General features: G+C 43.8%; 1 protein-coding gene across 2 annotated transcripts in view; it reads left to right on the top strand.

Moving 5' to 3' along the window:
- LOC140484616 (protein TBATA-like) overlaps positions 1–21,510 on the top strand; it is a 51,359-nt gene extending 29,849 nt beyond the window's left edge. For both annotated transcript variants that reach the window (XM_072583133.1, XM_072583132.1), the window contains 7 exons: positions 4,856–4,947; positions 6,467–6,625; positions 7,953–8,034; positions 12,467–12,632; positions 14,174–14,220; positions 20,212–20,316; positions 21,236–21,510. In XM_072583133.1, the coding sequence (XP_072439234.1) occupies positions 4,856–4,947; positions 6,467–6,625; positions 7,953–8,034; positions 12,467–12,632; positions 14,174–14,220; positions 20,212–20,316; positions 21,236–21,288 (704 nt within the window). In that variant the 3' untranslated portion in view covers positions 21,289–21,510. The remainder of the gene's footprint in view (positions 1–4,855; positions 4,948–6,466; positions 6,626–7,952; positions 8,035–12,466; positions 12,633–14,173; positions 14,221–20,211; positions 20,317–21,235) is intronic.
- Positions 21,511–24,129: the final 2,619 nt, after the last annotated feature.

Genomic DNA, 24,129 nt, shown 5'->3' with positions numbered 1-24,129 from the left:
AGAACTACTGATCGAGCTGGTTGGATCTGAAATAACATAGCTGCTAGATAGGGTCTGTGGTAGATGGTGAGGGAACCAATAAGAGGGAAAAGCATACGTGACCTCATCCTTACCAATCGACAGCTGCAGATGCCAGTATCTGTAAGAGCGACCACCACCCAGTCCTTGTGGGGACAAAGACCCACCTTCACATTGAGTATAACCTCCATAATGTTGTGTGGCACTATCACTGTCCTAGACTTCTAGTAGATCTGGCAACTCTAGACTGGGCATCTATGAGGTGCTGTAAACCATCAACAGCAGCAGAATTGTATTCCTACACAATCTGTAACCTCATGGCTTGGTATATCCCCTACTCAACCATTACCATCAAGCCAGAGAATCAACCCTGGTTCTATGAAGAATGCAGGTAGGTATGTCGGGAACCTGGAATGATGTGTCAACCCTGGTGAAGTTACAAAACAGGACTATTTGTGTATCAAAGCATAAGCAGCAAGTAATAGACAGAGCTAAGTGACCCCACACCCAATGGATCAGATCTAAACTCTGCAGTCCTGCCACATCTAGTCGTGAATGATGGCAGATAATCAAACAACTCACTGGAGGAGGAGGCTCCACAAATATCCCCATCCTCAGCTATGGAATGGCTCAACATACCTGTGCAAAAGATCAGGCACAGCATTCATAGAAACCTTCAGCCGGAAGTGCTGAGTGAATGATCCATTTAGGTCTCCTCAAGTGGACCCCAGCCAGATACCATTCTTCAGTCAACTCGATACACTCAAGAAACAGTTGGAGACACTGGATACTGCAAAGGCTAAGGACCCTGACAACGGTCTGGCAGTTATACTGAAGACTTGTGCTCCAGAAACTGCTGCTCCCCTGACCAAGCTCTTCCTGCACAGTTACAATACTGGCATCTATCTGACAATGAGGACAATTGCCCAGGTATGCCACATACATAAAAAGCAGGACAAACCCAACCCAGCCAAATTACCACCCCATCAGTCTACTCTTGATCATCTGTAAAGTGATGGAAGGGGTTATCAACAGCACTATCAAGCAGCACCTGCTCAGCAATAACCTGCTCATCGACGCCCAGTTCGGGTTTTGCCAGGGTCACTCAGCTCCTGACCTCATTACAGCCTTTGTTTAAGCATGGACAAAAGAACTGAATTCGAGAGCCCTTGACAATAAGGCTGCGTTTGACCAGGTGTGGCATCAAGGAGCCCTCGCAAAACTGTAATCAATGGGTATCATGGGGCACACACTCCATACCTGTTAGAGTCATACCTGTCACATTGGAAGATGGTTGTTGTGATTGGAGATCAGTTATCTTAGCTCCAGGACATCGCTGCAGGAACTCATCAGGGTACTTTCCAGGACCCAACCTTCTTCAGCTGCATCATCAATGACATTCCCTCCATCATAAGATCAGAAGTGAGATGTTCACTGATGGTTACACAGTATTCAGCACTATTCACGACTCCTCAGATACTGAAACAGTCCATATTTAAATGCAACAAGACCTGGACACTATCCAGACTTGGACTGACAAGTGGCAAGTTGAGTATAGTAGCTTTTATTTGTAATTTCTACCATATACAACTGATAGAGTAAAAACAAGACAGTGTACCTCCAGGACTGAGGGTGCTCCATGGACAGCACAAACTACACAATTGTACTGAGCATAAAGTGCAAATCACACAAGTTACAATCTAATAGAAGAATGATAAATAATAGACATTTTTCTAGCAGCAATTCAAAGTTGTGCAAAGAATTTCAGATGGGAAAGATTCCAATCATACAGTGTTAAGGAGCCTGATGGTTTGGAGGAAGAAACTGTTGCACAGTCTGGCCGCGAGAGACTGAATGCTCCAGTATCTTCAGTCAGATGGCAAGAGGGAGAAGAGTTTGAGTGAGGGGTGTGTGGGATCTTCCACAGTGTTCTTAGTCTTTCAGATGTAGCGTGTGACGTAAATGTCTGTAGTGGAGGGGAGAGAGACCCCGATGATCCTCTCAGCTGTCCTCACTATCCATTGTAGGATCTTAGAATCCAAGACAGTGTAATCCCCGAACCAGGCAGTGATGCAGCAGATTAGGTTACACTCAATGAACCATCTGTAGAATGTGGTGAGGATCGGGGTGGGAGGTGAGCTTTCCTCAGTCTACACTGAATGTAGAGACACTGCTAGGATTTCTTGGCTATGGAGCTGGTGTTGAGGGTCCAGGTGAGATTCTCCGCCAGGTGTACACCAAGAAATTTGGTGCTCTTCACAATCTCTATGGAGGAGCAGTTGATGTCCAGTGGTAAGTGGTCACCTGTGCCCTCCTGAACTCAATAACTATCACTTTCATCTTGTCCATGTTCAGAGAGAGGGCGTTGGCTCTGCACCAGTCCGTTAGCCTCTGCACCTCCTCTCTGTATGCTGATTCGTTGTTTGTGCTGATGAGACCCCCTACAGTCATACCATTAGTGAACTTGATGATGTGATTCGAGCTGTGCATTGTCGCACAGTCGTGTGTCAGCAGGGTGAACAGCAGTGGACTGAGCACACAGCCCTCAGTGTGATGGTGTCGGAGATGCTGTTCCCAATCCGGACTGACAGATCGCCCAGTCAGGAATTCCAGGATCCAGTTACAAAGGGAGGTATTTAGGCCCAGCAGACTCAGCTTTCTAATCAGGTGCTGAGGAATGATAGTGTTAAATGCAGAACTAAAATCTATGAACAGTAATCTGACATGGTGCCCTTCTTCTCTAGGTGGGTGAGGGCCAGATGGAGGGTGGTGGAAATGGCATCATCTGTTGAGTGGTTTTGTCAATATGTGAACTGCAGGGTTTCCGGTGGGGTGGGGGGGAGCAGCAAGATCTTAATCTGCCTCATGGCAAGCCTCTCAAAGCACTTCAGGATGATGGGTGTCAGCACAGGGCGGTAGTTATTGAGACAGGAGGCTGAAGACTTCTTCGGCACAGGGACAATGGTAGCAGCCTTGAAGCACATTGAAACTATGGCGCAACTCAGGGAGTCTTGAAGATGTAACCCCGGCCCCTGACATTCAGTGATGTTATCATCACTGAAATTCCCCAACTATCAACATCCTGGGGGTTACCATTGACTAGAACCTCAACTGGACCCACCACATAAACACAGTGGATACAAGAGCAGTTCAGGTGGCTGGGAGCACTGCAGGGATTAACTCACCTCCTGATTCTCCACCGTCTACAAGTCACAAATCAGGAATGTGATGGAATACTTCCCACTTGCCTGGATGAGTGCAGCTTCAAGAACATTCAACAAGCTTCACAATATCCAGGACAAAGCAGCCCGCTTGATTGGCACTGTATCCACAAACCCCCACTCCCTCCACTTCCGATGCTCAATAGCAGCAGTGTGTACCAACCACAAGAGGGACTGCAGGAATTCACTGAAGATCCTTACACAGCACCTTCCAAATCCACAACTAGAAGGACAAGGGCAGTAGATATATGAGAGCAACCCCCCCTGTAAGTTCCCCTCCAAGCCACTTACCCCCCTGAGTTGGGAATATATCACTGTTCATTCACTGTCACTGGGTCAAAATCCTGGAACTCCCTCCCCAAGGCCATTGTGGGTCAACCTACAATCCACTGCAACCGCTGAAGAAGGCAGCTCACCCCCACCTGCGAAGGACACTTCGAGACAGGCAATAAATTCTGGCCCAGCCAGCGACACCCACATCCCACAAGTGAATAAAAGAAAATGTAAACAAACTATTGCTACCTTTTTACATAGCAAAGCCTCAATCGGTCAGATTCAAATTGAGAAAAGCAAGCTTTCCTTACTCAGTGGCTATATTAGCAAACAGTCAATGGGAAAATTAAAGGATGAGATGACCATGAATTCCTCTTGGAGGCAAGGGGCTTTTTTTCACACAGAGGGTGGTTCGTGTGTGGAATGAACTTTCTGTGGTGGATGTAGCACAGTTATATAGAATCCCTACAGGCCATTCAGCCTAGCAAGTCCACACCAACCCTCCAAAGAGTATCCCACCCAGATCCATTCCCCTATTACTCTACATTTACCTCTGACTAATGCACCTAACCTGCACAATATGGGCAGCTTAGCATGGCCAATTCACCTAACCTGCACATCTTTGGATTGTGGGGAGGTAACCAGAGCACCTGGAGGAAACCTCACGCAGACACAGGGAAAATGTGCAAATTCCACGCAGTAACCCAAGAGTGGGATCAAACCCAGGTGCCCAGCACTGCAAGGCATCAGTGCTAACCATTGAGCAACCATGCCACCCACAGTACAACCAAAAAAAGAAACTTAGATAAGCACAGGAATGGGAAAGGTTTGGCGGGATCGAGGCCAGGAGCAGGCAGGTGGGACTAATTTAGTTTGGAATTATGTTTGGCGTGGACAGGTTAGACCAAAGAGTCTGTTTGCTAGCCGTATTATTCCATGATTCTATGGGATAACAGGGAGTCTAATAAGTTAATTGTCACAAATTTAGCTGAATTGCCCTACAACAATCAAACAAAATATTTATCCTTAATTACTAACATACTTTAAATTGATATTTAGCCTAAGATGATAATCAGTCTGAGTGAATATCCAAAATACAAATGTTAAATTGGTGCTGCTTATCTGTTAATGCTGATCTTGATGCCAAACAACCCCTGGTTGAAAGTGCCAAAAGCAAATTTTATGTTGTAGATCAAGACCTGGCCTTAGGAGTTATATGTAGAAAGTAATCCAATGAATGGATCTTGATCATTGAAGGTGCCTGAGAATTCTGACATACTGCATGTAATATATTCAGTTTGCTAGCAGTGCCAAAGTAATAAAGAAGGCTTCATTTATTTCAGAATCATTGTCTGAAGCTTGGCGCGATGAACTACGGGAATTCACAACCAGGGCCTGCCTCCTGGCACCTGACCAACCTGAAGAACAGAAGGAGGTCAGTACTGTTTTAGTCATGGACCTTGCCATAGCTTTGCAGAATTGTTGTAGACCAGCATGTGATAGTACAAAGCATGTGTTGTTGAAACAGAGACACATTGTTGAAACTTATCTTACTGTGGCCAGGCCCAGAATTTCAAGAAGGAGCAGGAGAAGCAACATTTCAGGCATAAGCCCTTCATCAGGAATCATTACTTAATTGATTAGACTCCCTGTTATCTCAGTTTAGATTAGAGTGGTGCTAGAAAAGCACAGCAGGTCAGGCAGCATCCGAGGAACAGGCAAATCGACGTTTCGGGCAAAAGCCCTTCATCAGGAATGGAGGTGAGTCCACGTGCGATCAGTTGGTTACAGAGGCAGGCACTGAGGAAGCAAATGTGGCTGTGGTAGCAAGTCTGTTTCAGTACATGGTTGAAGAGCTTCAGGGCAGAGGAGATGACCTGGGGGTTGCAGTGAGAGAGAGAGAGAGACTCACTGAGATTTTTGTGGAGAGAGGAGGAAAACTTCTTCAAGGCAGGCATCCTTGCAAGAGGATTCGCAGTAAGGTTAAAATCAACTAGGCAAAAGTGAGGACTGCAAATGCTGGAAACCAGAGTTTAGATTAGAGTGGTGCTGGAAAAGCACAGCAGGTCAGGCAGCATCCGAGGAGCATTCCATTTCTGATGAAGGGCTTTTGCCCGAAATATCGATTTTCCTGCTCCTTGGATGCTGCCTGACCTGCTGTGCTTTGCCAGCACCACTCTCTCGACTCTGATCTCCAGCATCTGCAATCCTCACATTCTCCTCAGAATTTCAAGAATACCAACTCAAAAAAGGAACAACAATTTCCACAGCATAAGAAGAGGATGCTGACTGATTTACAAATGGCCTCTGATTGGTTGAGTTGTCATGTAGGATTCACCAGGGAACACCTGGCTGCCAAGTTTCAAATGTTTGTATTCTCGCGGCTGACCGCATTAGCTTGAAATTCACAAAAACAAAGGTTATTGGAAGAGGAAACCTACTAGTGACAAAGGTAGAAAGACCAACAAAAGACAGTTGTATTAGGAGCAACGTATTGTCATAGTTGAGTAGTTCATGTGGGTCATACCAACTGATGAGTCATTCTCCACATCTATGTATTCCCCAGCTTCCAAATAATACAGCCATTTAGCAAGGTAGTGAGGAAGCAAGGTTGGGGGCTTCAAATTGCCCATCTTTCACTTCTCCAACAGCGTACTGCTTAGCCTCAAGAGAAGTAACATTGGTCTGTAGCACATCGGGAAGTGTATGATAAACCACATTATGATAACACGTCAATGTCACTGAACTCATGTGATAAATTCTTCTGAATGTTTATGGCAATCCAGAGTTGATGCATAGATGGCGTTTAGCAATTCCACTCTTATTGTGTCATGAGGGAAAATCATAAGAGAACTATTTAATGATAATTAAGTGTTGATTTGATTTGACGTGTAGTGTAATAGATGTTGCTCCCTGAGGAAACAAACAGGACAAGTTTTATTGTATCCCGACAGACAGAAGGAAGGAGAACAACTCAATATTCTGCACAGACGGGTCGGATAATCCCAAACTCGACTCCTGCTGTGAACCGTCAGACTTCTCAACGATCCACCAGGAATGATGTCCGGGACAGGAGTAAACACAATGTGCTGTTTCAGGACCACGAGTTACTGGTAAAGAAAATACATTTTCTTTTTTCAGGAACAACATCTACCTGATTGCTTTGATTTGTTTAAGCCATTGGAACATTGAACAAAGTAAAGGGCAGCATGGTGGCTCAGTTAGCATTGCTGCCTCACAGCACCAGGAACCCAGGCTAGATTCCAACCTTGGACAACCGTGTGGAGTTTGAACATTTTCCCCTTGTCTGAGTGGGTTTCCTCCAGGTACTTCGGTTTCCTCCCATGGTCCAAAGATGTGCAGGTTAGGATGGATAGACCATGCTAAATTACCCATAGTGTTCAGTGATGTGTAGGTTAGGTGACTGACCATGCTAAATTACCCATAGTCTCTAGAGATGTGTAGGTGAGGTGGATTGACCATGGCTAAATTACTCATAGTCTCCAGGGATGTGTAGGTTAGGTGGATTGACCATGCTAAATTACCCATAGTCTCCAGGGATGTGTAGGTTCAGTGGATTGACAATGCTAAATTACCCATAGTCTCCAGGCATGTGTAGGTTAGGTGCGTTAACCATGGGAAGTGCAGAGATAGGGTGGGTGGGGGGGCGGAATTAGTGGGGAGGGGTTAGGTCTGGGTGGGATTCTCTTCAAAGGTTGGTGTGGATTGTATGGCCTGCTTCCACACTGTAGGGATTTTATGATACATATACTAATGAGCAATACACAGTAGATGCAGGATATCTGAAATGCAAACAGAAAGTGATGGAAATGCTCAGCAGATCTGAGAGCTTCTGCTCACTGCATTCCCATCCCCCACCACCCCACCATCTCCCACACCCCATTCTGCGATGGGCTGCTATAACATTGCCTCCAAGGGGGTTAGTTCATACACCTTGATTTTCTTCATATTCATTCCTGGGATGTGGGTGGCTCTGACTGAACAGCATTTAATGCCTGTCCCTAGTTGCCCCTTGAGAAGGTGGTGGTGAGCTACCTTCTTGAACCACTGCGGGAGAGTGTGATGAAAGATATAGCTCAGTACACCCACAGTGCTGTGAGGGAGAGAGTACCAGGATTTTTACGCAGTAAAACTTAAGGAACGACAATATGGTTTCAAATCAGGAAGGTGTGTCACTTGACCCCATAATTGCAGGTTTTTTCTGTGTGTCCAATGCAGCAATATGTTCAACACAAGATCTATATTGGAGTGTACCCAAGATGTTTGCCTACAGTTGTGTACCTCAAGGTGGAGGTCACATGACAGTGACAGACAAGGGTTGACATTTGCACACGATTGCATTTCGATCCAATATCATCCTTATCTGTCGCCGTGGTATCAGTGTCAATCCGACCTTCTGCGTTTGTTTTTTTTTCTCAGGTCCTGGAACTGCTCTGCCAGCTCCTACAGACTGACTCATTATCGGCTATTCAGCAATGGCTGCTCTGTGCTGGGCAAAGAGGTAAGCAAACTCTGCTCTTGGTGGATCAATTGGTTGTGGTTTGACCCTGTGTCTGTCACTCACACTTTTGTTCCAATTAACTCGTACAGGACCATTCACTAGCTCTATTGTGCAACTCACTTTTTTTCCTCATCTTTGCACAATTTACTTAGGTATGTACATTAAAATAATACTCGTGAAATATTTTATATCAAGTTTACTTAATCAATAACTGGGTGGTATAGTGGCTCAGTGGTTAGCACTGCTGTGTCACAGCACCAGGGACCCAGGTTTGATTCCACCCTTGAGTGACTGTCTGTGTGGAGTTTGCACATTCTCTCCATGTCTGTGTAGGTCTCCTCTGGGTGCTCTGGTTTCCTCCCACAGTCCAAAGATGCGCTGGTTAGGAGGATTGGCCATGATAAATAATGTCCAGGAATGTGGAGGCCATGAGAAATGCAGGGTTACAGGGATAGAGTGGGAGCTCTTCAGAAGTTGTTGTGGACTTGATGGGCCAAATAGCTGGCTGCCACAGTGTAGGGACTTTAGATTAAATTATTTACAGTGTGGAAACCGTCCCTTCGGCCCAACAAGTCCACACGGACCCTCCGAAAAGCAACCCACCCAGACCCATTCCCCTACATTTACCCTTTAACCTAACACTACGGGCAATTTAGCATGGTCAATTCACCTAACCTGCACAGTTTTGGACCATGGGAGGAAATCGGAGCACCCGGAGGAAACCCATGCAGACACGGGGAGAATGTGCAAACTCCACACAGACAGTTGCATGAGGTGGGACTTGAACCCGGGTGAGGCAACAGTGCTAACCACTGAGCCACCATGCCACCCTTGGGACATTGTTTCTTCAAATTTGTTCTTGGGTAGTTTCTACAAACTAACCTACGAATGAGCTGTTGCCCAGAGACCTTTAAGAGTCAATTACATGTTGCGTTAATTATCAATAATCAATGTACTTTTAGTCAAAGTTAAAAATCACACAACATTAAGTTATAGTCCAACAGGTTTATTTGGAAGTACAAGCTATCGGAGTGCTGCTCCTTCATCAGATAGCTAGTGACACTTTTATCTGATGAAGGAGCAGCACTAAGAAAGTTAGTACTTCCAAATAAACCTGTTGGACTATCACCTGGTGTTGTGTGATTTTTAACTTTGTCCACCCCAGTCCAACACCAGCACCTCCACATCAATGTAATTGTCTGCAAGTGAAGGTCATTGATTGGATGTTTTCTTTAGCATATTGCAATATTCAAATTGCAATATTCGAAGGGATTGCTACTTAATTTTCACCTGCACCTCATCCCCATGCTTCTAAACTTTGCTCCTGGGCCTGGTCAAAGTGGCTGCGAACATGTCCAGGCAGTGGGAAGGGTTTCTTTGACCCAAATGCCTGCCTCTCTTCCCTAATTATGTCTGTAGTGGTATGCTCTTGGACAGGGAACAGGTAGGAACCAATGGTTCTTCTCTGACCCATGAGTACTGCAGAAGTTAAAGTGCATTGCTTCCCCCCTACATTTAAATCTTGGTTTAATCTTATTAAGTTTGTGTTAAAATTCATTTTTCTTTTACAGTGCCCCTTCTATGTTCTGTTCTTCCCTGAGATGCTATTACAAACCCCTGAACTTTTGTTTTAATAATCGGTGTTAACGGTGCCCCCTTTCTGAGGAGTTCCTAATCATCTTGCTCAGAGATGTTAATGACAAGCTTTTCGAACACATGGGACTTGGAAATGGACCTCCTGACTCAGAGACAGGGAGAATATTGCTGCCCCCACTTAGTATGAAGTTGCCAGGGTCCTACCAGACCATAGACTGCTCTCTCAATAGAGAGAGACAACCTGGTGGTGGTTTAACCTGAGGGTCACCACGACTCAGTCGAGGAGAGAGTGAAAAGGAGAGTCCCTCATGGTGACCTCAGCTGGTGCGAGAACTGAACCCCCTTTATTGACATTACTCTGCATTGCAAACCAACTGTCCAGCTAACTGACCTCTACTATGTGGCTTTTTTCCCCCTTTATTTGTTATATCTCCGGAAGTGCTACATTGCACAACTGAGCAACTTGCCCAATAGGGAAATGGCCGTGATGTTTATTTGTGAGGTTTTTTTTCTTGTTTTAAGCTACTAACCACCACTAGTAATCCCCCATGTGACTAATTAAATAGTTACAAGAACCTCCACTACGTCCCTGCCTACGTTTAGAGTCAGAGAGAACTAGTTTATTGGGCTCATCTGATTTACTCACTTCCCAAAGAATATCAAGAGAGTCATTGTTGGGCCCTCTTGTGGCACAGTGGTAGTGTCTCTATCGCTGGACTGGGAGGCCTATGTTCAGGTCCCACCTGCTCCAGAGGTGTGTAATAACATCTCTTAACAGATTGATTAGAAAAACAAGTTTAAAAAATGTACAGATTGATTAGAAAAATAGATTAAAATTAAAATACATTCTATGCAAGGCTCTCTTGTGGTGCAGTGGTACCTGTCTCTACACGTGGACCAAGAGACCCAGGTATAAGTCCAACTACTCCAGAGGTGTGTAATAACATCGCTGAACAGGCGATTAGAAAAATATGTTCAAGAAAAAATAGGTCAGCAGAAAGGGGCCCTCTTGCGGCACAATGGTAGTGTCCCAACCCCTGGACTGGGAGACTCATGTTCAAGTCCCACCTGGATGGCTCGGTGGCACAGTGGTTAGCACTGCTGCCTCACAGTGCCAGAGACCCGGGTTCAATTCCTGCCTTAGGCGACTCTCTGTGTGGAGTTTGCACATTCTCCCTGTGTCTGCGTGGGTTTCCTCCGGGTGCTCCGGTTTCCTCCCACAATCCAAAAATGTGCAGGTCAGGTGAATTGGCCATGCTAAATTGCCCATAGTGTTAGGTGAAGGGGTAAATGTAGGGGTCTGGGTGGGTTGCATTTCAGCGGGTCGACGTGGACTTGTCGGGCCGAAGGGACGGTTTCCACACTGTAAGTAATCTAATCTAATCAAAAAAGTGGTCAGCAGAAAGGGGCTCTCTTGTGGCACAATGGTAGTGTCCCAACCCCTGGATTGGGAGACTCCTGTTCAAGTTCCACATGCTACACAAGCATGTTATAACATTGCTGAATAGGTTGATTAGAAAGATAGTTTAATAAGAAAATTAATAAATGAAAATGTCATTGTTGGGTCCTCATAGCACAGTAGAAATGTTCCTACCCGTGGACAGAAGGCCTTGGTTCAAATCCCACCTCCTGCAGAGATGTATAATAACATTTCGGAACAGGTTGATTAGAAAAACATGTTAAATGGATAAAACTAAAGAGACTCATTGGGTGGTAGGCAAGTAGTCCAGTTTTATGTGTTAACACTTCCAGAAATATTAAAAAATACAGACAGCCATTATGCTGGAGGCGTTGTTGAATGCCAATCAATATTTTTTAGCTGCACAAAAGATTATACTGTGGTGTGGTTGAGTAAGGAGGTATATGATCGGAATATTTCACTCTGTTAATAAATCTTAGACTGAACACAGATTAATTCCAGAATCAGTCTTCAACTGATTTTCTCAAATACACGGCCCTGCAGTCTTGTGTATAGTGGCCTCCCTTCCCTGAAGGGCATTTGTGAAACAGTTGGAATCCACAACAATCCTGGAACTTTTCTTGATCACTTTCTAAGGAGTATCTAATTGATTCCAATTTTGCGAAACATTGACCTTTTGCTTGGCGGACATAGAGCACTGTGTAAGAGTTAGAATAAAATCATAGAATCCCTGCAGTGTGGAAGCAGGTCATCCTAACCTACACCCTATATCCTATCCCCGTATTTCCCATGGCTAATCTACCTAGCCTACACACCCCTGGACATCATGGGTAATTTAGTATGGCCAATCCACCTAACCAGCACAGCTTTGCACTATGGGAGAAATACTGCACCTGGAGGAAAGCTCAGAAAGAATGTGCAAACTCCAAACAGATGGTTGCCCAAGGTTGGAATCGAACCCACATCCCTGACACTGAGGCAGTAGTGCTAACCACTGAGCTACCATGCACCCAAGTGGAACCAGTAAACAACAAGGTAAAATACTCTAGGACTGACCATCTTAATGTCTTTAGGGTCTGGGGGGCATCATTAGCTCAGTTAGGTTGAGGTTCTGGCTGCGATCAAAGTTGTTGGGTTTAGTAGCTGCTTTTTCACAAGTTAGCTCAGGACCTCGCCTGGCACGAGTGCTTTAGCACTCAGAAGATCTGCCCTTAGTCCCTGACTCGCATCTAAGGGACTGTAGCAAACAGGACAGAGTCCAGGAAGATCCTTTCACCTTCCACTGCCCTAAATCAGACTCTGGACCTCTTTGGTCTCTGATATTTTGCGATTCAGTTCTTTTGAGAAATCCTTTCTTTAATGAAGTGGAACTGTTGTCGGATATCAGCGATTGTAATGAGAACTATTGGTTTGCAGAGAAAGACTTTGTACTGGGAATGGTTCAGTCAGCTCTAGCAAGCAGTCACCCTGAATACCAACAAAGAGCTGCATGTAGAGAAGGCCAAGGAAAACAGCAGATTGATTATAATCCCACAGCTTCAGCCCTGGAAAGGTCCTCCCTGAATAGGAGAAAACATAACAGGTATCGTTTATTTTGTCACTGCCTATTAATCTAGTTGGAGCAATAATCATTCTAATATTTTAGTATTCCTCAACTTGTTTTAATATTCAAAAGGTATAATTATTTCATAATGAAGCAATATTGCATGTGCTGCTGTATGTTCAGTTGCTAACAGTTTGTGTGGGTGCCACACTCGGGTGTAAACGTGCAAGAGTCACGTAAAAGGGTTAAATAAAAAGTCACTTAAACGTTCCTCTGTTTTTCTCTCCACAGATGCTGCCAGACCTGCTGAGTTTCTTCAGCATTTTCTATTTGTTTCAGATTTCCAGTATTTTGCTCTTATTCAGGCATATGTTGTGTTTGGAATGTTGGAAGGCTAGGAATTGTTTCAACCAGAGGATTAAAAAAATGGCTCAGCTTTTAAAGCCCGATGAGAGAGTCATCACGGGTGTCAAGACGTTGCTGGCAAAGGCTGCATTACTTGCCCTGCATTAACAGGCCATGAGAACATCGTGTTGAGCTGCTTTCTTGTACAACTGCAGTCAGATACACTCACAATGCTGTTAGGGAGGGAATTCCAGGATTTTGACCCAGCAATAGGGAAGGAACAGCAATATATTTCCAAGACAGGACGGTGTGTGATTTGAAGGATCTGGCTGCTGTTCCTGTACTTCTAGACAGTACAGGGGTCGTGGATTTGGATAATGTTGCAATGATAGTAACAGATCCTGTCCTGTCCCTGGGAATAACCTGGCCTGATAGGATGTTATTGTATACATTTTCTCTAAGCTTCCGCCCCCTTTCAAACTTTAGCCTTTCAACTTGCTGCCTTGTGTTTCAGGCCTATAGTAAAATGTAACAAATCCCCAATTTACCTATCTATTAGACCAAGGCTAACAGAAACCATGGTTAAGGTTTCTGTACCCTACAAGGACTAAGATTTATTACAAGCATGTAGACTCCAACCACAAATAAACAGTAATGAACTGTCAACATATAACTCCCCTAGTTTAAACTCTGAACTCTTATAAACCTCCTTTCATCCCCATATTACATACAGACAGACAATAAAACATTGGTTTTATGCGTGGAGGGGAATATGAGAACTGGGGAAGCAGTTCTATTACCCCAGACCGTAAGGTTCTCTGAGATGGTCCTTTTGCTTGTCAGGATTTTCTGTTATAGCGGGCATGTTTTAAAGGTGAGAGAAGAAAGATTTAAAAGGCACCTGAGGGACAGCTTTTCACATGTTTAAATGTGGAATGAACTGCCAGAGGAAGTGGTAGATGCACATACAGTTACAATATTTAAATGCGAGGAACGCCCCTGAACTTATCACTAAAGGTACCCCACCCCATTGCCTGACTCACCCCCACCATCGCTCTTGCAACCCCCCCCACCGACCCCCCATTCTGTATCAACAGTTAGACAAAGACACTTGATCATGGTGATTAAGAACCCAGAGAACCATTCACTGTTTTCCTACAATGCTGCAGGGTAGTGACATCAACATCTACTCTTTGTTTCTGTTTAACAATTTCTCTTGTGCTCCATTCATACAGATATTACCTCAAAAAGAAGCCAGAAATAATTGAAGAGGAGCAGCCAGGTGAGAGGTTTTGTTCCATTTTAACGTTGCCAGAAAATGACAAATGCAGCATTCGATACCGTTAAGACACTGTGAACTAGACTCAAAACATTAGCTTGCTGTCTCTTCCTGGATCTGCCTGACCAGCTGTGATCTCTGTTATTTTTTGTTTTCAGTGATCTAGAGTATACCCAGAGGCTCAATAGATGCAGAGGATACACAAGCACAGGTTTTATTATTTAGGAAGTGAGTGAAAGCCAAATGGCCAGGAATATTTGTATCAGAAGGAAAATGTAAGGGTACATTTATTATAAATGCTACCAACCATGTGGTACACATGTATTCTGTCATAACCTGATATCATGGAAGCATTTGGAAGGAAATGGCGATGGTGTGTGTATGTGTGTGATGGTGGTGGGGAGTGGGAAATGTCCCTGTCCTGAGTAGAGCCATCACTCCCCCCACCCCCACAGTGCAGTGAAGTGATGCCATATTGGAGAGGGCTCTCCTGCTCCCGGCCTCCCTCTATCCTGGCTCTGGTGCTGCCTTTTGTCCAAGCCAGCTTCCTCCTCACCTCCTCAAACCCCCTTGTCAGCAGTACATACATTGATTACGACTGTGTATGGAACATCATCAGTTTTGAGAAGATTTGTAGCTCAGGTTGAAGTTCTAGATATAGGTATCAGCAAACACATTGACTTGGATCCCATTTACCACCCCCTGAGAAAAAGAACCGGAAATGACATCGCCATAGGAAATGATGTCCCCACAGGAAATTACATCACCAACCCAAGGAGACCTAAACATATAAATAGAAAATGGGCTAACCACCAGTGCTTCAACTGGAGGCACACTGAGGTGTTACCTAGTATGGTAACAAAACATCTGAAAACAAACCTTCCAGCTCAGTGAGCAAGCCTACATCCAGAACCCCAACCTGAGCTATAAATCTTCTCAAAACTTGCTTTAACCCCCATTCTTTAGTGTTGCCAAAAGAGATGGCAAGGCTTACGCATAAAGTGGGTACATGGGAAGTCAGAACACGAAACCTTCCTCTGGCTAACGTTCCTGAACACTGCCCTATATAGGCCCTTTTGTTCCCGCTAAGAGGGGAAAATATACAGGAGAAGGCACCATATATCTTAAGGTGGACGTAAATGTATGCCATTCAGAACAAAAGCCACAGCAGAAAAAACCTGGAAAGGTTGTACATGAAAGAATTGACCAAATTAACAGACCACTAATAGAAGTTAATTGAATGACTTTCAACAACACATGACAATAACATTTATAGGGATACAATGGCCTAATGATATTGTCCCTTTTATCTTAGCCTGCTTGGCACACCTTCCTCATTCCTGAAGAAGGGCTTATGCCCGAAACGTCGATTCTCCTGGATTCTCCTGCTCCTTTGATGCTGCCTGACCTGCTGCGCTTTTCCAGCAACACATTTTTCAGCTAGAGATGTATAGCTTGGAAACCACTCCTTCAGTCCAAATTGTCCATTCCGACCAGATATCTGAAATTAAACTAGTCCCTTTTGCCAGCACTTGGCCTATATCCCTGTAAACCCTTCCTATTCATTGACCCAACCAGATGTCTTTTAAATGTAATTGTATCAGCCTCCACCACTTCCTCTGGCAGCTCATTCCATACACGCACCACCCTCTGCATGAAAAAAGTTCCCCTTAGGTACCTTTTAAATCTTTCCCCTCGCACCTTAAACCTATGCCCTGGACTCTCCCACCCCAGGGAAAAGAGCTTTATCTATTTACCCTATCCAAACCCCTCATGATTTTATAAACCTCTATAAGGTCACAGCAAAAGTTGAATTCTTTATGTAACGAAACAGAAATTGTTGGAGAACAACTTTAGAGCCTAATTCCATCCTTCTATTTTTTTTAACCCATCCCCATACCCAGTTCTGTTATGACATGACTTGCTTTTAGCACAATCACCCTTTCCTATGTACTTCTAGTCTCATGATCACATTCTTTCATTCGGTTTTTCTTCTGTCATAGAATGCCTACAGCATGGAAGTAGGCCATTCAGCCCTTCAAGTCCATACCGACTCTCTGAAGAGCATCTCACCCAGAACAACTCCTCCCCATCCCTGTAACCGTGCATTTCCCATGGCCAATCCACCTAATCTGCCCGTCTTTGGACCATGGGAGGTAACCCATGCTGAAGCCAGGAGAATGTGCAAACTCCACATAGACAGTCGCCTAAGGGTGGAATCGAACATGAATCCCTGGAGCTGTGAGGCACCAGTGCTAACCATTGAGCCATCGTGCCACCTGTCCTGATCTGCTATCCTTTACCTACCCCTTTCTTTGTCTCTCTGAATTCCACATATTTGGTCACCTCTCCCCCAGTCTGCCCCCAACACCACTCTGGCTTTAGTACGTATCCCTTGTCTTCCTCACTGCTATCAGTTCTAATGAAGAGCCACTGGACTCGAGATGCTAACTCTGCTTTCTTCCCTCGGATGCTGCCAGACCTGCTGAGGATCTCCAGCAATGTCTGTTTTAGCTTCAGATCTCCAGCACCTGCAGTTCTTTGTCGACTCTAGCTCTTTCTGTATTTGATCCTGGTGGGTCTTTGCAAAGCTTAATTGTAAGTCTAGATTAGATTCCCTACAGTGTGGAAACACTCTTCAGCCCAACCAGTCTACACTGACCCTCCGAAGAGTAACCCACCCAGACCCATTTCCCTCTGACTAATGCACCTAACACTATGGGCAATTTAGCATGGCCAATTCACTTGGCCTGCACATCTTTGGACTGTGGGAGGAAACCCATGCAGACATGGGGAGAATGTGCAAACTCCACACAGACAGTCGCCTGAGGCTGGAATCGAACCTGGGACCCCGGTGCTTTGAGGCAGCAGTGCTAACCACTGAGCCACCATGCCGTCCTTTTGTCCACAGTATAGGCTCATCACTGACAGCATTATTAGCCAACTCGGAAGGAGCAAGCTGTTCCTTGTCAGGTGACTCCCTTGAGCTGAGTGGGCATCAATAACTGAGAAGGAGGCAGTGCATAACAGAAAAGACACGGTCAGCCATAGGATAGATCAAAGGGAAGGGATGGGAAATATTGCAAAAGGATGAGAAATAAATGAAGGGAAATATTGAGGAAAATTGCTGGTTTGTTTTTATAATTTTTAGAACACAATGAAAGTTTTATTGTTTAATTGTCACTTTGAAATAGATGAAAAGCACTTTTAGAGGGATTTTTCACCCCAAGAGAGGGTGGGTTGGTGAATGGAATAAATTCTAAATGCAAACAGCCAGCAACGCAGCCAATTCTGATTTTGAAACAGGCCATTTGGGAGCCTTGCAGTTCACACCGTCTCTGACGGCCGATTCTCTGTGGCATTTCTAAAAGAGGCTCCTGAATTGTGTTTTTGCTCAATTTTTATTTTAGTTTCATGGAGCTGGGATTTTCGCAGCTGAGGAATTGCAGCTGGTTAAACTTGATGGGGAGACCATAAGGCAAGTGCATTTTACAGCACTGCGGATGGCACAGGAGGACTAACAGAGCTTCCTCCAGATCCAACAATGACCTCAATGAGGGTGGTGGTGAGCTGTCTTCTGGAAGGGATTCCATCCATGGGATGTAGAGACAAATGGTGCTGTAAGGAAAGGAGTTTCAGGATTTTGACCCAGCAAAAGTGAAGGAATGGAAATAGTTTTTTCCAAGTCAGGATGGTGAGTGACTTGAAAGGGAATGTGCAGAGGGTGGTGTTCTCCTCTATCTGCTGCCATTGTCCTTCTAAATGGTAGAGGTACAGGATTGTTGGAGGAGCCCTGTTGACTTGGTATGATGCATCTTTATACAAGGTCTGCCACTATTCTGTGTCGTGGTGGAGGAGGTGAACATTGGAAATAGTGGGTAGGTGCAAGTCAAACCAGCTGCTTTATCCTGCATACTGTCAAACTTTGACTGTTGTTGTAGCAGCACTCAACCGGGAAAAGGGCAGATATTTAATCACATTCTTGATTTGTGCCTTGTAGATGGTGGACATGCTTTTGGAAATGAGGAGATGACTTACTCTGCACATAACGTCTAGCCTCTGACCTGCTTTAGTAGCCATAGTGTTTATATGTCTGGTCCACTTCAGTTTCTGGTCAACGGTTATCCCCAGAATGTTGACAATGGGCGAGTCAGCAATGGTAATGATGCTGAATGTCAAGGGGTGATGGTAAATTCTGTCTTGTTGGAGGTAGTCATTGCCTGGCACTTGTGTATTGGATGAATATTACTGCCTAGCCACTTGCTCATGCTGCTTCTGTTGATACAGTTACTAGATGGCCTCATTATGAATGTCTGGCTGAGAACTGACTAATGCTGTCACCTCTCTAGACAATGTATTTATGCACCTTACAAAGGACTGCTAGCTTTCTTTATGATTTCAAGAAGGTGTAAGAAGCGCAATCTTTTCCATGGGAATTTTCATAGCCTGATGCTTATTTTGTCATCTTTAGGAATACTGCATGCAGTGTTACTCTGGGTCACTAGTTCTGCATACGGTGGGTATAGAAGATGTAGGAGTATTGGAAGAGCAAGGAATTGGGCAAGGAAGGTGCATAGGAGATGGAGAGTGTTTGGTGAGGATATGATGGGGTAGCAGCAAAACCTCTTAAACTAATGTTTCACCCGATTTCTCCCAAGTTTTACAAATGAACTTGCTTGCTGGTGTTTCCGTAGCCTGTGTGACCACATCTGACCTTGTTTGCTGGGGATGAAGATACCTTGGGAAAGAAACCTGAAATTCCAACAGGGGTTTAAGTAGTCAGACCCTGGGGAAAATGGCAGGTGGTGAACTTTGGCCCAGCAGCTTTGAAAACATGGTCCAGTCACATATCTGCCTCCCAACATGTGACATATTGAGAGGGAAAATTCAGCCCAAAGTCTCACCTTTTAACTCCCAGTAGTCCATGCACTTTACTGTTTCATTGATCTGGCATGGAACCTTCAAAAACTGGTGCATAAACACATCCTGATGTCTCTCTTCTTCCACTCCTTCTAAAATGGTATCATTTGGTCTAAATTGTTTCTCCCCATTACTGCTATCACCTCATATTTCTCTGCTTGGTACGTCATCTCTCAAATCTCCGCCCCTTCCATCAATCTATGTCTCCTTGAAGTCCATTGCTATTTTCCTCACTGTTGACTGCACCTGAGATGTGTGTCACTTTGACATTCCTAAATCGAGCCTGTATTTCTAGTACTGAACTCTTGGCATTATTGCTGCGTACCTCTCTCCAGAACAGAGAGCTACCATTCTCCACAACTCTCTTTTCTCTAGCCATGAGTCAATGTTGTTGTTTTGCTACCATTGCCATCTGAGGGCTTTCCCATTCTAATATGTCTTAGTTCCCTTCCGAACGTCCAGAAACACATACTCAACTACTCTGCCCTCAATGGCCTCCTCTCTCGTTTCATCAAATAAGTTTATAAAGCATGATTTCTTTCTCCCCAAGAGATGTTGACTCTCCTTTAACTATCAGTCCATATAATCCAAGGCAACATACATGCATCTTCTCTCTCAATGAATAAAGTTTCTCCTAGTTCATTGCTTCTGAAGTGTCCCAAACACCGGTGTTAAACTGTAATTTTTTGGACCTTTTTTGAACGAAGCTGCTGTGTTTGCAATTCTCCACAAGCTTGATGTCTAATGAGAATGGAACATTGTGGAACTGCCATTTCAATGGCTGCTCCATTTGTTAAAGAGAAAGACAGAATTTGTCATTACATTGAACCTAATTGTATTTGCCCTTAGTTATTGACCAAATTGATAAGTTTTAGTAATAATTTATAATGATGTCAGAATAGAGAGATGTTAATTGCTGCTGAACATGGGAGATACATTGACTAATTATTACAAATACTGAAATAATTTGGTATGTTACAATTAAACATGTAGCTAGTTGTGCGTTGTATATTTTCTTCAATAAAATTCCAATAGATGATTCTTATTTGTGAATCTTGTCTACCTTTAATTTAGATCACATTGGAAATGCTGAAGTCCTTCAAGTTCATCAAAGCAAGTCTTCTGAACCACAGAGTAATGGAAAACAGGAAGTCTCAGATCTGAACAGGGTCACAGGGTGTGAGTGAAACTGTTCAGGATGGGGAAAATATATCAGTCTGTCCGTCTGATTGGAGTTTAAGTAGGGACATGTTTTTTTAAATTGTAATGAGATAAAGATAGCATTGGATTATAATGCTAACAGTTTTAAAGTTCGAGTCCTCAGGTTAAATTTAGCAGCTGCCTCGTTATATTGTTTAATACTCTCAATGTTAGCAATGTCATATGGAGCTGGTAAAATGTATTACCAATCCAATGTCTGATAGTGTACATCAAACTATGGTTAACCAGATTATATTTTCACTTGTTCTATCTCAGAGATACAAACTGAAGTCTTTTTAAACTGTTGGTTCATGCAAATGCCCAGGAAACTCAGTTCCTGTACATTTAGATCAGATTACTTATAGTGTGGAAACAGACCCTTCGGCCCAACAAGTCCACACCGCCCCGCCAAAGCGGAACCCACCCATACCCCTACATCTACCCCTTACCTAACACTACGGGCAATTTAGCATGGCCAATTCACCTTATCTGCACATCTTTGGACTGTGGGAGGAAACCGGAGCATCCGGAGGAAACCCACGCAGACACGGGGAGAATGTGCAAACTCCACACAGTCAGTCGCCTGAGGCGGGAATTGAACCCTTTCTCTGGCACTGTGAGGCAGCAGTGCTAACCACTGTGCCACCGTGCCGCCCACAAATTTACAGCAACCACTATTTTCCAAGTAATAGTCTTAACTGTTCAGAAACAGAAATTGATGAATGCAGAATTGGCAACTTGCAGCAAAGCTAATCACACAATTGATCACTTGACTGGACTTGTCTTTGCGAAAACCAGTTGTGAGAAACAGGCAATGATTTCTTGTAAAAGTTTAACAAAGATCTGTGGGATCTTGCTGTGCAATAATTGACAGCTGTCTTTCCCTCTGTTGGAACAGTGATGATGTGTCAATGCGAAAACACTTCCAAAGCAACGCCGTGCTACCAGTGAACCTGATGACGTGAGAGAGGCAACATCTTCTCTCTCGATGAATACTTTCGTTATCTGTTTCAACTGCTGTACAACGTGTCAGTTTGTATCTCTAAACATTAATGTGGTGAGATTGTGTTCACATTTGCATTTGTGTGAACAACATCTTGTCACCACTATTCTGAATAATAACTATTATTTGTGTATCATGGTGTGTAATTTTATTAAATCTAAACCAAAGCAGTTTTCCTTCTTAATCCTTAAACTATGGTAAAATATTATTGTCGGGTTTTAGATTAAATTACTTACAGTGTGGAAACAGGCCCTTCGGCCCAACAAGTCCACACCGACCTGCCGAAGCGCACCCACCCAGTCCCATTCCCCTACATTTACCCCTTCACCTAATGCTATGGGCAATTTAGTATGGCCAATTCACCTAACCTGCACATTTTTGGACTGTGGGAGGAAACCGGAGCACCCGGAGGAAACCCAAGCAGACACGGGGAGAATGTGCAACTGGATTACACAAAGGGCATCTCTGAGGTTGAATCTGGCACAAGCTAATGAGATAAATGTGTTCCCTCATCCCATGTGGTTAAGTACAGTCATAGAGATGTACAACACGGAAACAGAACCTTTGGTCCAACTCGTTCATGCTGAACAGATATCCAAAATTAATCTAGCCCCATTTTCCAGCACTTGGTCCATATTTGTCTAAACCCTTCCTATTCATATACCCATCCAGACGCCTTTTAAATGTTGTAATTGTACCAGCTTTCACCACTTCCTCTGGCAGCTCATTCCATACACACACCACCCTCTGTGTGAAAAAAGTTGTCCCTTGGATTCCTTTTATATCTTGCCCCTCTTACCCTTAACCTATGCCCTGTAGTTCTGGACTCCCCCACCCAGGGGAAATTACCTTATCTGTTTATCCTATCCGTGCCCCTCATGATTTTATAAACCTCTATAAAGTCACTCCTCAGCCTCAGAGAAAACAGCCCCAGCCTATTGAACCTATAGCTCAAATCCTCCGACTCTGGCAACATCCTTGTAAATCTTTTCCGAACCCTTTCAAGTTTAATTTGCCAATGAGGACAAGGATCTGAATGAAGTTACAATAAAGTTTCCCATGAATACAACAAGCTCAGAGATTCATTCCCTTTAAGACTGTAGCTTTGCTTACAACACTGTAGACTATCATTATCTACAATCTGTGAGTACTTTGTTGGGAGTCATAGAGTCATAGAGATATACAGCATGGAAACAGACCCTTCCATCAAACCTGTCCATGCCGACCAGATATCCCAACCTAATTAGCCCCACCTGCCAGCACCCGGCCCATATCCCTCCAAACTCTTCCTATTCATATACCCATCCAAATGCCTCTTAAATGTTGCAGAGGCATCATTACCCATTTCCCAATATACTATTGACGTAAGTTGTATCAGATCCATTCAATGTGTAATTTCGTGCACCATTCCACCAACTTATGAAAGGCTGCATTATAAATGGGAATTTCTTTTGTGTTACTGATCAATATCCATAATGGTTCTAGGCTTTTACATTTTAATTTTTTTTGTTTTACTTTGCCAACTGGAATTGCGATTATTGCATTTTCAGAATGTATTAGATTTTGATTCATATGGTTAATTTGAGCCTAACTGTTGCTGGAAAACTGAGAAGATTGAGTGCAACTCTAAATATATGCCTGGCTTTCTTTAATTCTTCCTCAATATAATATTGGCCTGGGAGCCATACTGGTATTTCACCTGATCCTGTCAGACTCCTATCCAGTGAGTTTGATTAAAGTTACCATTCTCAGTTTTACCTTTGACATTTTATATTGAGCGGTTGGAGTCTGCAGTGATTTCTTGCAAATTGTACCTGTGTAACTATCTTCAGTTTGTTTTAATGTCCATTAGGGATTTTCTCACTAATCAAAACAAAAACTTCAGAAGAATGGAATTGGCAAAGGTTCCTTTCATGTTTATGACTTGATTTTTAAATACTTGATGACCATTCTTGCCAATTGCATCAGAACATCCAAGTGGCATAGAAAGAGGTCGTTCAGGCCCATTGTGATTCTGTAGGCTTTCAGACCGGGGAATGCAATTTGTTCCATTCCCAGCTCCCTCCCACAGTGTTAAATACCAGACATTAAATGCTGGTTTAATTTCCATTCTCACTCCACAAACTCCAACCCCACGGGCCAATTATTCCCTATAAAACACTCAGTCAAGTGTTCACCCAATTATCCCCGAGTTAATAGCTAATATATTCCATAATTCCATTTAGTCCCAGACACCAGACACTGACTGGATGGTAAGACCTATTTATCCAATTCTCTCAGATCTTCCTCTCCCAGCTTTTCAGGCAGTGCATTCCAGGTTGTAATAATTATATTGCATAAGTTTCAAATTTCATTTCCCTGGAAACATTTACCAATGATCGTAAATCTGTATTCTCTAGTTACCAACTTTACTGCCACTGGAACTAATTTTTGCTTATGGAATCTATCCAAGTTTCTCACAATTTTAAATTCTACCAATTAACGTTACTTTAATCTTCTCTGCTTTAAGGAGGCCTAACTGAAGATTTTGATTTGATTTGATTTTATTATTGCTATCTGTACTTGAGTTGCAGTGAAAAGTATCGGAGCTGGAGCTGGATGAACTTTGGATCATTCGGGAGGCAGAGGGGACTATTGAGAGGAGTTACAGGGAGGTAGTCACACCTCAGAAAAAGGCAGATGGGTTACAGTCAGGGGACAGAAAGGCAACCGGCAGGCAGTGCAAGGATCCCCTATGGCCGTTCCCCTCAATAACAAATGTACCATTTTGGATACTGTTGGGGGATTGA

The sequence above is a fragment of the Chiloscyllium punctatum genome, chromosome 13 (genome assembly GCF_047496795.1).
Source record: "Chiloscyllium punctatum isolate Juve2018m chromosome 13, sChiPun1.3, whole genome shotgun sequence".
NCBI classification, from domain to species: Eukaryota; Metazoa; Chordata; class Chondrichthyes; order Orectolobiformes; family Hemiscylliidae; genus Chiloscyllium; species Chiloscyllium punctatum.
The sequence above is the reverse complement of the archived record's forward strand: the minus strand, read 5'-3'. Positions and strand labels throughout refer to the sequence as shown.